The 14,331-nt window shown below is 48.3% G+C and overlaps 1 protein-coding gene across 1 annotated transcript; it reads right to left on the bottom strand.

Annotated features, from left to right (window-relative positions):
• Positions 1-833: 833 nt before the first annotated feature.
• LRP10 (LDL receptor related protein 10) lies at positions 834-14,331 on the bottom strand. The gene is made up of 7 exons (XM_033169572.1): positions 14,111-14,331; positions 12,241-12,279; positions 10,412-10,544; positions 10,047-10,237; positions 8,145-9,000; positions 5,693-5,822; positions 834-3,787 (listed from the first exon to the last, which is right to left on the bottom strand). The coding sequence occupies exons 1-7, from the start codon at positions 14,175-14,177 to the stop codon at positions 3,200-3,202; spliced, it is 2,004 nt and encodes a 667-aa protein (XP_033025463.1). The 5' UTR covers positions 14,178-14,331; the 3' UTR covers positions 834-3,199.

Genomic DNA, 14,331 nt, shown 5'->3' on the forward strand with positions numbered 1-14,331 from the left:
TCTCTGTGGCTCCCCACATTTATTCTTTCAATTCTGCACTACGTTGGGGGGGGGGGAGGAACCAGGCTGGACAGGGACTCTTGGGAATTGTTACATCTCGAGGGCACCAGCTTGGGAAAGGCTGGTTTACACAATCTGCTAACCCTGGGATGAAAGAGGCGCAACCTTGGGTAGACTCTCCAATTTGGGACTCACCCTCATAAGCACATCAGAGGCGGACCAGAGTTGAAGGAATTGCTACAACTGACCGTGCAAACAGCTCTAGGCAAATGGGTCTCTCCCTCATCACATCCCTGAACGAAACCTACAAGCCTGTTTTGGCAGCCGGTTAATTAGTTGGCTCAGAAACAGAAAGACTGGTGTGGGAATCCACCTTACAGTTCAAAAATCTCTCTTTTTAATTCTTAGCAAAAAACAAATTCGAAAAGGCAACAGAAGGTGAAATAACAAAACAGCACGGCCCCAGTTAGTGGTCACAGCTCAACGGACTAAAATACACAGTGCAAATATTTGCTCATCTACAACTCGACGTTGTCAGTTATCCACACACACCTACCCGGGGGGGGGGGGGGAAGGGAGAGAGAACAGAACAAGACAGCAGGAAAACATGAACTCCTGGCTTCCATTAAATGTCGCCACCAATTTCTTCGAGAAGGACCTCTTGTCAGCAAATAAGAATAAATTATATATAATTTATATATGTATATATATCTATATATCTCACACGCATACATACTTGTGCCAGCAGCAAACAAAGCCAGGGGACCCAATGCACCGTGGGTCCATTTTGAATTGGGCTTGAACATCTCACCTACTGGTAACTTTTTTTAAAAAAGGGGAGAGACAGGGAATTTGTGTCCTTCCAGATGTTGCTGGACAGCATCTCCCATAATCCCCGTTTACCGACTGTGCTGGCTTAGGGGTGATGGGAGCCGCAGCCCCACTTCCCATCCTTGCCGGGGAAGGAGTTCAAGGCCCAGGTGGGCCAGGAGAGGTACAGTAATAGCTGCCAACTGCAGAGGCCCCCCCCCACACCTCTGCCCTGGTTTTCTTCGTCGGAGTCACATGGAGAGCCCATAGATTGTGCGATTAAGAAGGCACCGGTTTAGCTAAATCCTGTTAGGAGGTTTCTTTACCTGACAGGATTGCAGCGTATCGTTTTGATTCGGAATGTTCTGCAGGCTTTCTAATCCGCATATCAACAGCTGGATCAATGAAGAAGAAGAAGAAGAAGAAGAAGAAGAAGAAAACAATATTTGGAGGCCCAGAGGTTCCCCAGCTCCAATTCACACCTAATGGGCAAGAGGCAACAGAGGTGTGAGAGAAATTCCACTTCTGAGATGTGAGCTCTCCTTCCTCTCTTGCCCCTTCAGCCCTTCTTAAAACCCTCAAATTATGCTCCAGAAGGCAAGGGGACTCTCTGAAGAAGATCTGGAGGAAGCAGAGGGGAAACCAGAAACCTCCTTGTGCAAATCTGATCTCTGTTGCACAAATGGGCAGGTAACATTGGAAGTCACCCACGACGTCCTTTTGAAATTGTTTTTCGAAATATTGTCAGTTAAATTGTTGTTTTTAAAAATAGACATACAAAAATTTGGGCAAAGGATCAATGCAGATATTACCCTTTTATGCTTCTTTTTAAACACCTGTCTAAGAAAGATGCTTAAAAACGAGGCACTGCCTTTTTTAAAAAATCAGGTAGAATTAAGAGTTAACTGTTCTAATGTCATGTTTAGAAAAAACATCTCTTCATTCTCTGACTGGCTTGAATGAAGCCTTAGCTTCATCTTTAAAAAATAGTATTCTTTATATTAAATAGCCAGAGATAACCTTTACCTTTTAAAATCTATTTTTATCACCATTTATTCATTTACACCAAGTTATGATAATTTATTGGGCCTTTGGATCCATCCATCGTTTTCTGTGCTTTTGGTCACTGCCAAAGAAATAATCTGCAATGATCACGACTAAAAATCTTAACAGATCATTGCTCTTGAGGAGTGTTTTCTTTTAAAAAAATAAATCCTTCATATACATTTTCCTTATTTAAAGCTGTTCGGATATTCCATGTGCAAAATTTAACTTCTTTCATTTTCTGTGTTCTTCAAAAAATAGCTTCCTTACAAAACATTTAATCAATAAAAGGAACAAAACATTGTCCATCCTTTTCCTTGCCTAAGGCTGCAATTCTATCTCTATACCGGGGAGTAAGTCCATTTGAACAAATTCGGGATTTACTCCTGAGTAAACATACACGGGGAGTGCACGGTTAAAACATTGTTTTAACTTTCCTCCTCCTTTTAATCTTTCCACAACTCCACAATAATAAATTTCTAGTCCACTCGAATCATGTGATTTCTCTCTCTGTGTTGTGGCTTTGCAAAATAAGGATTGGGGCCCTGCCAATTTAGTCATTGCTTTTAAGGGTTACAGTGCCTGTAAGGGTTACTTCTGACAACTACATAACTCTCCTTCCTTCAGGCAGATATATCTGAGCTTCTCCCAGCAGAAGCATATTTCATTTCCGTCCCTTCCTCCTCCTCCTCCTCCTCACTTTCCAAGAACGTTTCTTCAAATGTCAAGTGCACGTACTCCTATCACTTCTTCCACACAAGCCGCGATTTCAGCACCGACTGAAACAAAACCTGCAGCAGGCAGCTCTCAGAAGATGGAGGTGTCAAGATAACTGGGTGGCCCCCTAGGGATTTTTCCCCTCACGTCTCGTTGCGCAGAACTAGAAACAGCGACGGTATACCAGATCAGAATCTCTCCCCTTTGAAGAACCACGATTTACGTGGCACGCAAATATCGCTCCCCTGTTCCGCTGAGCTGGTATCTGAATCCTCAAAGTGTGCTGAGGAAAGAGAGGTGTCACCGTGGCCCCTATGAGCATATTCTCTTGCTCAAACGCCAAGCATGGAAAATAACCTTTAAGAACTTTTTTTTTTTTTTAAACTGCCATACACTGCCATCCTTTCCCATACACCACAAAATATACCTTTAGGGAAGCGGGAGGGGAAGGGATCGCTGGTGGGTTGGGTTGGGGGGGAGAGGGAGAGACGGTAAGTGGGAGAGAGCTGGAAAAAATTATGCTTCTGTTGTTGTGCATAAGTAACCCTGTGTGCAGTTCTTAAAAGGCAACGTCCAGTGTTTGGGTAAGAAAGTCCCCGATGGCCCGGATGCTGCTGCAGAAGGCCGCTCAGGTCAGAAGGGGCTCGTCATCCGCAGCCCAGTCGGCAGACGCACTTCCGCTCTCGGAGTCGGGTACGGTGAGGGACACCAGAAGGACGTCGTCCTCGTCTTCGGGGGACGGAGGGGCACTGAGGGGATTGCCTGCTTCCACAGAGCACGGCAGCACAGGGGAGAACAGCCGTACGCGGAGAGACCGCATCATCCCCGAGAACCGCGGGGTGGGAGGGGGCGGGGCCTGGGGCTCTGGCACAGGCTCAGCAGGCGGGGGCGGGGCCTTCTGGGGAAGAGGCGGGGCTTGCTCTTCCAGCTGGCCGGAAGTTGTGTTTTCCTCTCCAGGTAGTGGCTCAGGCAAGGTATCCGGAGTGGAGTGTGACGAAGAGGTGGTTGTGGTGGCGGTTGTGGCGGCGGCGGCAGCAGCAGAAGTGGAGGTGGTTGGAGCAGGCCGAGGCAGCAGCCCCAACCGCCGCATGCGCCTCGCCAAGCGGCGCAGGAAGCGGCCGCGATGCGGACGGCGGTTCCCACCAGCGGCAGTGGCGGCGGCTGTGTCGTGGCGGAACAAATGCAGCAGAGATCTCAAGTTCCCCAGCACTGAATTCTGAAATGAAAGAGCAGAGGGAGGGGGGGTTGAGGAATTAGGACAGACCGAAAACCAAACACAAGTGTGTTTACCTGGCAAGGGAGAGTCCCTCAAGAAATCCCGGGAGGGCATATTTATTCATTCATTAGTTTTTTTTACATTTGCAACCTGCCCCTCCCACTCCCCAAAGCAGCCCAGTGTGGCAAACAAGTCCAAACAGTACAATCTAAACTAGGAAACCATGCTGGTCTGCCATAGTCGAAACAAAATAGAAAATTCTTTCCAGCAGCACCTGAAGAAGTGTGCATGCACACGAAAGCTCATACCAAGAACAAACTCAGTTGGTCTCTAAGGTGCTACTGGAAAGAATTTTCTATTTTGTTTAAACTAGGAAAGATATTCGAAACATCAAAAACGCAAATCTGGAAAACACTAAAAAAAAAACTGCATTCCCTCATAGTTACTAATTTCAACATTTTCAATAGCCGTCATCAGTCTAAGAATAATAATAATAATAACAATAATAAAATTTTATGTATACCAAACCCTTCCCCGTCAAACCGGGCTCAGGGCGGCTAACACCAATAAAATCACAACAGAAACATAAAACAATTCATTAAAATACAGATTAAAATACAATTTAAAATTTAATTTAGACTGCAGCCTCATTTTTAAGTAGCCCGCCAATTACACCAAAAGAATGAAACATCAGGGTTAAACTGAAACCAACCCAAAGGCTAGGTGGAACAGCTCTGTCTTGCAGGTCCTGCGGAAAGATGCCAAATCCCACAGGGCCCTGGTCTCTTGTGACAGACCGTTCCACCAAGTCGGGGCCAGTACTGAGAAGGCCCTGGCCCTAGTTGAAGCCAACCTAGCATACTTGTGACTCGGGACCTCCAAAAAGTTATTATTTGAGGACCTTAAGGTCCTACCTGGGACATAACAGGAGAGGCGGTCCCTTAGGTACGAGGGTCCTAAGGGTCCCAGGTACGAGGGTCCCAGTCAAATGCCTGGGTAAATAGGGATGTCATAAAAAAAAATTATCCAGAAAGCCAATAATGAGGGAGACAGGTGCACCTCATCATTGAGTGCATCACACAAATGCAGAGCCACCACCCAAAAGTCCCTGTCATGGGTCAACGCCATCCAGGCAGCAGCCAGAGGTGGTAACAGGCCTCCCCTGCCAATCACAGGGCCTGAGATGGTCGATATGTTGGGAAGACTCCATTAAGGTATTTTTGCTCTCCTTCTACAGATGCATGCCCTACAGTTCCTTTGCTGGGCGCATCTTTAATTCAGGTCTTTGCGTCTTCGCATGCGATGGTTCCAGAGTTTTCAGAGTCCTCTTCAGAACTGGGTTATAGGGGAGGCTGCAATACTGACATTCATTGCAGGCCCTCAATATGGCGAGAGCTAGTTGACACATATCCATACAGTGAAGCCTCGCCCAAGTGCTCTTGTTGCCTATTGCTGCTCAAAACGCCTGACTCATCGAGTCCCCAGACTGCTGCCTCGAAGACACGGCTTTCTAAGAAAGAATTGCATCTTAATATGAGGGCCATTTCCCAGCTGTGGTTATAATTGGCCCATACCATATGGGCAGCCCATCGTACGAGCAATGGAGCTTACAGAGAGGCATCTGTGCAGTTTGGAATCCCTGTGGCAGCCAAGTAGCCAGAATAATGTAACATCTTAGACCTCAATTTCAGGAAGGGAACCTTGCCCAGCTATGTGGGGAGACGTGGGGAGTCAAGACATGGGGCACCTGTAGGGATCTTCCTGGTAGGGTGGACAAACGAAACGCTTTGGGGAGCAGGCAAATTTCTCTCTCACACACACACACACACACACAAAATGAAGAGAGTGGGGCCTGTACATTTTGCCTCATACCTCAGGTTCTACAAATGCTAGAAATTTGCTGACCTGATGAGGGTGCTCCGTGGGGAAGCCTTCGACCGGGGGGATGGCGCCGCGGGCAATGAGTTGCCCGTAGGAAGGCGGCGCCTGCCGTTGCACCAGCCGGGCCTCCATCCGCGACAAGGGGGATAAGATACTGTGGGGAGAAAGACACAAACACACACACACAAAGTGTGAGAGCTGCAGGCGTCACCCCTCTCCGTCCCTCCATAACATTCTTTTCTTATCCCTCCTCATCTCTCCCTATCTCTGTCTGAGTGGAAGTTTCCAACTTCCTTTCAGTTCATAGGAACAGGCGATGTGCCCTGCTGGATCTGGCTGGGGGCATGTCCAGCCCAACACCCTGTTCCTCCAAGTGGCCAACCCAATGTCCACAAAAAGGAACAGGGTGCAACGGCACTCTCCCCAACTTCCAAATCCCATTGCCTGCAGCCATGCGGCTGGAGAATAGCCCCTGTGGCTATCAGCCATTGATAGCGTTATCTGCCACAAATTCGTCTGATCCAAGCTGTCCTAGTTGGGGGTCCTCACTGCTTCTCATGGGAACCGATTCCACAGTTTTAAATATGCACGGTGAGAAGAAGCGATTGTATTTTGTCTGTCCCGAATCTTCCAACGTCCAGGTTCGTTGGATGCCCCCCCGAGTTAATTTTCATTGCCCACATTTTCCAGCTCTACAATCTCTCCTGTTAAAACGGCAACATTCTTTATTAGGCGGCAATAGCTGCACCCGCAGCGGCTAGGCCACTGGTTTACCATGTCCCTCGGGCTCCGCTCTCCGCTGCCGCCCACAGCAGCCATCCCATCAGGCTACAGGAACAGAGGGGTAAGGTGGCAGGATCTTGCTGTCACCTCTGCTGAGAAAGGCCAGCAGCTTTCCTTGAACAGTCCAGCAGGCTGTTACAAAAGCTCTGTCATCTAAGAAAGAGCGTGCCTGAGTTTGCTTTTTTCTTTTTCCCTCCGGATCCTTTCTTCCTTTCGTGTTATACCTTTAGGGCTGTAAGCCTGAGGGCAGCGACTGTCTTATCACGGACGTTTGTAAGCTGCTCTAGGAACCTACTTCTGGCTGAAGCAGGGTGGACAAAAATCAAGGATTTTAAAAAAATAAATCAGATTTTTAAAATAAAATGCTTTCGGAGGAAAAATCTTTCTAGAGATAGTTTTCTATTTAAGTTACACTATAGTCCAAAGGCTATTCATCAGGAAATAAGGATTTGTTTTAAGGTTTTTTCATGTCTGCTAAATCTCTGTCTGTTGTTGTTTTTTAATTGTTTAACCACATCAGTTAAATATGGGTACATATGCTATAATGTTACTGTTTTGGTAAAATAAATTGTTTAAATTGTTACTAAGGAAATTATTATTTTTCTCCTTCCAATAAAGTACAGCAGAAAAGTTGTCCCAATATAAACAGTTAACTTATTAAACCTCACAATAATTTCATAATTATCTGTCTATGTATATTTCTAATAGTATAACCAAATCTGTAATTTTTGATATAACTGTAAAAACTACTCTGAAAATTTATTATTCCAAAAATGAATAATATTTACATCTGCTTGTAAATATTAAGATTATGCCAGCAAGAATGAGTCTTTCTGTAAAAAATATATATGATTTAAATCAAGTCTTACTGACTAGTGATTTAAATCAAATCTACCCTGGACAGAAGAGGAGGGTATTTAAGCAAATAAAGTCGATTTCCATACACCAGGGTAGAAGAGTTTGGATTTGATATCCCGCTTTTCACTACCCGAAGGAGTCTCAAAGCGGCTAACATTCTCCTTTCCCTTCCTCCCCCACAACAAACACTCTGTGAGGTGAGTGGGGCTGAGAGACTTCAGAGAAGTGTGACTAGCCCAAGGTCACCCAGCAGCTGCATGTGGAGGAGCGGGGAAGCGAACCCAGTTCACCGGATTACGAGTCTACCACTCTTAACCACTACACCACACTGGCTCCCTTTTTTAAAAAAAAATCCGTTGAAGGGCCCCAGGCATTTGAAATGTGGGCTGTCCTGTGGCAAAAAGCAACCCACCGTAACAAGCAGGAAGGGAGGTGGAAGGGGGGAAGAATAAAGCACCTGAGGCAGACTGTGTAACTTGAAAGGGAGGAGCTTCATCTTGCACAGTATTTGTCCGCCAATATTTGAATGCTCCTAACTTTCCATGTCATTAAACTATTTAAAAAAAACACTGATTGTTGCTATAGAAGCGACTCATGGCGCAGGGTCTGCATGTGTTCTTAAAGCTCTTTTTAAAAATGGATGGAAAATGAGAGACCAAATGATGATCACTGCACACATCCGTCTTCCTTCTTTGTATGGCTCCGTTCCTGTACTTCCCACCCACCTTCCCAGTCCTGCCCACACAGTTTCCATTGCTCCCCCCATTTTTGATACCTCGTGTGCACATTCCCTAAGCCCCAACCTTGCCCCTCGCTGCCCGGCTGCTCCCCTCACCCGAACTCGTGGCTGCGGAGGGCGTAGAGCCGGCAGGTGCAGCCCAGCGCGATCACCAAGAGAAGGCCGCACACCAGGCTGCCAATGACGGCCGCCGTCACCACCTTCCGCGGGAGGACGTAGGAGCAGTCGGCCTCGTCGGAGGCGTCGATGCAGTCCGCCTGCCCGTCGCACACCCAGCTCTCGTAGATGCAGCGCCCGTCCCGGCACCGGAAGTTCCCCGGCTGGCACGTGTAGCAATGGCGCTCGTCCGCGGCGTCGGCGCAGAAAGTCTGGTAATTGCAGCGGTCGGCCGGCCCGTAGCAGCCGGCCCCGCCGATCCCGCGCCCCCCGCAGGGGTACTGCCCCACCGGGCACCCTTTGCACCCGTCCTCGTCGGCGCCGCTGGCGCAGTCCCAGAACCCGTCGCAGCGCTCGGCGGCGCTGTAGCAAGTGGCCCCCTCGCCGTCGCCTCCGCCGCAGGGGAAATCCCACGGCACGCAGAAGCCCCGCACGTGGTAGGTGGCGTTGAAGCCCCGGCCTGAAGTTCCCGGCGCCGCCTGGTAGGACACCCACGCGCGGCTGGAAGGCGAGTCCACGGAGACCACTTTCTTGTTGCTGGTGTAGTCGAGGTTGCGCAGCAAGCGGGGGCGCGGCGCGGATCCGGGAGCCCCCTCGTACACCCTCAGGGAGTCCCCGACGCCCAGGCTGAGGGCGGTGAAGCGGATGCTGAGAGGGCGGCTGTCGTGGGCGTCGATGGCCCACTGGCAATGCGCAGCGCCCAGGTAGGAGTCGGAGGCGAAGCCGGGTGAGAAAAAGATGCCGTAGAAGTTGTCCAGGGTGAGGTTGCAAGGGAAGACGGGTGGCCTGATGGCTTCTGGAGCAGAGAAAGAGAGTGAGGAAAGGGGTGTGGAAAACACAGGATGAAGGTGTCAGAGGGACGGACAGGAACCCAAAAGAGGCATGGAATGGGCACAGCTAATAATATACAGATTTGTATTCCATCAGCTTTGGAGATGTGGGTTGGTGGTAACAACAACAACAACATATTTACTGTATATTCTGGTGTATAAGACTACTTTTTATGCAGGAAAATCTTCTCAAAAGTCGGGGGTCGTCTTATACGCCGGGTGGAGAATCTGCGGTTGAGTATATCTCAAACTCTATATTTTAACTGGAAAAGTTGGGGGTCGTCTTATACGCCCAGTCGTCTTATACGCCAGAAAATACGGTATACCCCACCCACCTGGCTGGGTTTCTCCAGCCACTCTGGGCGGCTCCCAACAGAATATCAAAAACACAATAAAGAATCAACCATTAAAAACTTCCCTATACAGGGCTGCCTTCACATGTCTTCTAAAAGTCAGACAGCTGCTTATTTCCTTCAAATCTGGGCATTTCACAGGGCGGGCACCACCACTGAGAAGGCCCTCTGCCTGGTTCCCTGTAACCTCACTTCTCGCAGGGAGGGAACCACCAGAAGGCCCTCGGAGCTGGAAATCAGTGTCTGGGCTGAACGATGGGGGTGGAGATGCTCCTTCAGGTATACTGGGCCTTTGAGGCCGTTTAGGGCTTTCAAGGTCAGCACCAACAGTTGAATTGTGCTTGGAAACGGTAGGGATGGGGGACACCTTCAGTTCTGGTTTCTCTCACTTTCTGATTTTTTCAGCCTTGTGGTTTTCATTCCTCATTTCCAAATCAATTTGTGGTGGTTGTTTTTTAAATAAGAAAGAAGGAAGAGCCACACTTTAGATGAAAAATAGTACCCCACCCACGAAACGGAGAGAAAGGAGGTCCATGTGTACATGCCTGTGTGTAAAAGGAGATGGATAATTGGAAACAATAATCAGGGAGGGAAATTGATTGGGAGAGAAGCTTCCCTTTTCTTCCCATAATGCACCAGAGCTGCGGACTCCTCCGTACCTCTCTCATATTTCAGCTGAAAGCCATCTCCTGTCATGAACTTCCAGTTGTAACTCAGGGTCACATTGCCTCCCTTTATCCGGAGGGGCTCAGGAGTGTGGTAGCCACAGATTTTCCAAGGAGATGAAGGGAGCGAAGCTGACTGGATGATCAGCATCTCCGAGGTACAGGAGAGATGGAAGTGCTGGAACCTGTGGAAGGAAAAGAGAAAGAAAGAAAGAAAGAAAGAAAGAAAGAAAGAAAGAAAGAAAGAGATCATGTATGCATGCCAACATCTGCTTCTATGTGGCGCTTCCCAGGAAATTTGAAGGATGCGCTCATGTGAGGTTGGTTTTCGGGCCCAACTAAAAATGTTTCCTTCTCACCTGATACTGATGATCTCCTCAGGGTCGGCCAGAATGACCCAGCTACAACTGCTGTATGTCGTCCCTTGGGAAGAAGGGCTACGGATCTGGCCTTGCGGCTCTCTCCGGACGTCAGGGTAGCCTTGACAGACAGCTGTGGGGGGGGGGAGGAGGTCAGTGAAGCAACGTTGAGCCCCTTCCCCATACTTCCCCCTGACTTTCTTTTATAGTTCCCCTTCGTAATACAGTGGCGGCTCGGTTTTTGAACGTCTTGGAAGTCGGAGCGTTTCGGCTTTCGCACGCCGGAAACCCGGAAGTAACCGCTTCGGTTTCCGAGCGCTTTTCGGAAGCCGAACGTGCCACGCGGCTTCTGTATTGAGCTTCCCAGAAGTAAACGCTCCTGGAAAATGGCACGCTTCGGTTTTCGAACGTTTCGGAAGTCCAATGGTCTTCTGGAGCGGATTACGTTCGAAAACCGAGGTATCGAGATCTTTCTAGGCACCGTAGTCTCCATGGTGATTTCGGGCTTCTCTCCCTTGCTGTCACTTATCCCTGAAATGGCTACCACCACCACCCCCCACTCTGCTCAGTGCCCTCCTCAGTCCTTACTTGCTCCTTCTGAGCCTTTGTCACGGCACCTGGTTCTCCAAACCCAATACGGAGATAGCCAACGAGGTGATCTCCAGATATTTTGGGGCAGCAACTCGCATCACCCCTTACAAGGGCTGTATTGGCTGGAGCTCCACGTTGGCTACCCTTGCCTTTCCCTCAGGGGTGGTGAATGTGTGACACCCCAAATATCTATGAACTGTAATTCTCCTCATCCCTGATCAGGAGCCATGCTGGCTGCGGCCTGAGGGGAGCTGGAGTCCCCTCAAAGTCTGAAGGGCCACAGGAATCTTTTTTTTTTTTTTAAGCAAACTACACTATTTAGGCAACTGCCTAAAAATAAAACTAGGCCACAATACGAGCCTGGTGGATCAGGACAACGGCCCATCTGGTCCAGCACCCTGATCTCGCAGTTGCTTGTGGGAAACCCACAAGCAGGATTCAAACACAAGAGCATTTCCTGAGGTTTCTAGCCACTGGCGTTCAGAAGGATTACTGCCTATAAACCACAGCCATTACGGCTAGCAGCTACGTGCCTAATCCCTTTTTAAAGCCACACAAGACGGTCATCACTGCCTCCTGTGGGAGCAAGGCGGAAAATAGTTTTAAAACTCATGTGCCTGTTTCCCGATTTGACCCTTTTACATGGTTTTGTACGCATTGTGGTCTTTTAGGCATTGTGACTTGCAGTTCATTTTTATCGGTTGTAGTTTAGCAGTTATTAATTCCAACTGTTAAGGGCGAATCCCTTGTTTAATAATTATCTGCTGGTGTTTTGAGAGTTAATTTTATTGTGTACTACGACTAACTGTTGATTGAACATGGCTTTATCTGAAAGTTACGTTTTATTACAACTTCGGATCAGATTATTGTAAGATGTGTGCTGTTTGTTGCATATTTTGCTACTGTGATCCGCCTTGGGTACCATGATATAGAAAAGTGGTCTACAAATTAAAAATGAAATGAAAATGAAAAGTTATGAGAGAGAATAAAAAACTTTTCTCCATCTCCTTTTCTCTAGGACATGCATAATTTAATAAATTTTCTATCATGTCACCCCCCCCCCCAACTCACTAAGTCTCAAATGCTACAGCCTTTCCTCATAGGGATCGCTCCACCCCCTTGACAATTTTTGTTACCCTTTTCTGGACCTCCAAATATAAACAATACCCCCCTCCTCCGCACCCACCTTCCCTCTCTGCCCCATGCCTTGAGCCCCCCACCTCTATCCCCCAACTCACCCATGTGTGAGGAGTTGCTCTCAGTGGTCCGAATCCCACCTAGGGAATAAAAAGGAAAGAGAAAGTCACATTCCAGACAGGCTGCCTGTGTTAAGTCTGCTTATCGGGGAAAACACACAAAAGAAGGACTTCCTGCTATGTTGAAGGAGCACATTCATTGTGGCCTAAGCCTCAGTTAGGCTGGAATGCACTTTGACAGAGTTCAGCTGGTAGATAAATACTCATGCATGGCAACGACAACAAACAATACTTTGCCAGCACAGAACACCTTTGCAACCGCCATGGGGGCTACTCCTCGTATATAAAGCCCTCAGTAGCTTGGGAATAACATACTGGTACCTGCAATATGTTTACAAGGGGTTTTATTTCTTTATATGCCCACTTGGCTACTTCAATCTGGGGAACTGTTACAGGTGCCACATATTGTCTGTTCCACATTGGTAAGAAATCAGTTTTTTGGAACGGGTCAGGGCCGCAATACCTCAAGGACCGCCTCTTTCCATATGAACCTGCCTGGACCCTGAGATCATCTTCTGAGGCCCTCCTTCGTGTGTCTCCTCCTCGAGAGGTCTGGAGGGTGGCAACATGGGGCCTTCTCTGCAGTGGCTCCCTGTCTGTGGGGGGAGGGGCTATTTTAATTTTTATTAGCATTTTGTGGTTTTATATCTTGATTTTATTCTGTGAACTGCTCTGAGATCCCCGAGCATAAGGCAGTATATGAATTCAATAATTAATAATAATAATAATAATAATAACAACTCCCTGCCCATTGATACCAGACAGGAACACTTTTTGGTGCCTGCTAAAACAATTTTGTTTAGGCAAGCCCATCCCGACAGGAAGAACAATGACAGGTGTTTTAGTGTGGTTCACTGATTTTAATTCTCTCTGAATGTTTTACTTGAGATTCCTGCATTGCGGGGGATTGGATTAGATGACCCTTGGGGGTCCCTTCCAACTCTTATGAAATTCTATGCAATACTTGTTTTTTTTATCTTTTTTTTTAAAAAAACTGATAACTTCTTTGAGGCTGGTTTATTGTTGTCGCTATATAAAGCAGTGTATAAATTCTATGAACTAAATACACAAAGCACCTTATAAACAGAAAGGTGACTAGCCTGCTAAATACAGGAACACAGCGACCCTTTCCCAATACCCGTCAGCAGGTGATAATGCTATCTCTATTGCTAACATAGAATATGAAGAGGAATTCAGATTACCAGAGAGGAAAACAAGGCATGAGTACAGGCCTTTTGACAGGTTGCCTGCAGGAAATAGAGGAGATTCAGAGCAGGTTTGACCTGGTGCATGACTCAAGAGCCGATTCTGCTCCCCATATGTCTCAGACTTAAGTTCAAAACAACTAGAGGCACCAGGTTGGGGAAGACGGGCAGGAGGGCCGAACTTCACAGTCTTAGACCCATAGTGGCAAAAAGTACTGCGCTGACCCCATTATTATTATTATTTTTTAATAGATCTGAGGTTAATGTTGACACCAGTGGATTGGCCATCACCACACTTAGCTGAGGTTTAGAGACCAAATTTTACAGGTGTTCCTTCGAACGGGCAGGTCTCTGACCCACTCCTAACCACCAGAAATGTGGGGTGCTGCAAAGGGCTCTGAGCAGGACGACCTTTGACCCCCCAGGCACTGCTGGACCACAACTGCCATCATCTCTGACCACTGGACATGCTGGTCCGGGCTGATGGGAACCGGAGCCCCGGCATATATATTGGGTGGGGGGGGCACAGATTGAGCCCTCCCCCCACCATCGCCATCATTTCAGCAACTGGGGACCATATTAAAAGGGGCGCTTGTGCCCCCCAAAAGGCAAGCCGACCCCGCGCCCAACTCGTCCCTCTCTCTTACCCAGGAGGAGCGCCAGGAGGAAGCCCCGGGCGAGCCCCGAAGGCGTCGGCATCTTGGGGGGCCCCATCGCCCCCTCCGCCCGATTCTCCGTCCTCTCCGGCGCCTGTTGGGGTTCCCCTCGCGTCGTGGCCCCGGAGGAGGAAGCCAGATCTCAAGGCTGGTCGGTGGATCCTTCCTTGGGGATGGTGGGAGAGGAGATAATCCTTTCTCCCCCCCCCTCC

The sequence above is a fragment of the Lacerta agilis genome, chromosome 14 (genome assembly GCF_009819535.1).
Source record: "Lacerta agilis isolate rLacAgi1 chromosome 14, rLacAgi1.pri, whole genome shotgun sequence".
Classification (NCBI taxonomy): domain Eukaryota; kingdom Metazoa; phylum Chordata; class Lepidosauria; order Squamata; family Lacertidae; genus Lacerta; species Lacerta agilis.

Bases quoted from the DNA above. Each gene is read 5' to 3' on its own strand.
- LRP10 (XM_033169572.1), bottom strand. From the start codon at position 14,177: ATGGGGCCCCCCAAGATGCCGACGCCTTCGGGGCTCGCCCGGGGCTTC. The intron at 12,280-14,110 runs GTAAGAGAGAGG...TTTATTCCCTAG, and splicing joins CCTCCTGGCGCTCCTCCTGG to GTGGGATTCGGACCACTGAG. The intron at 10,545-12,240 runs GTGAGTTGGGGG...CCCCCCCCACAG, and splicing joins GAGCAACTCCTCACACATGG to CTGTCTGTCAAGGCTACCCT.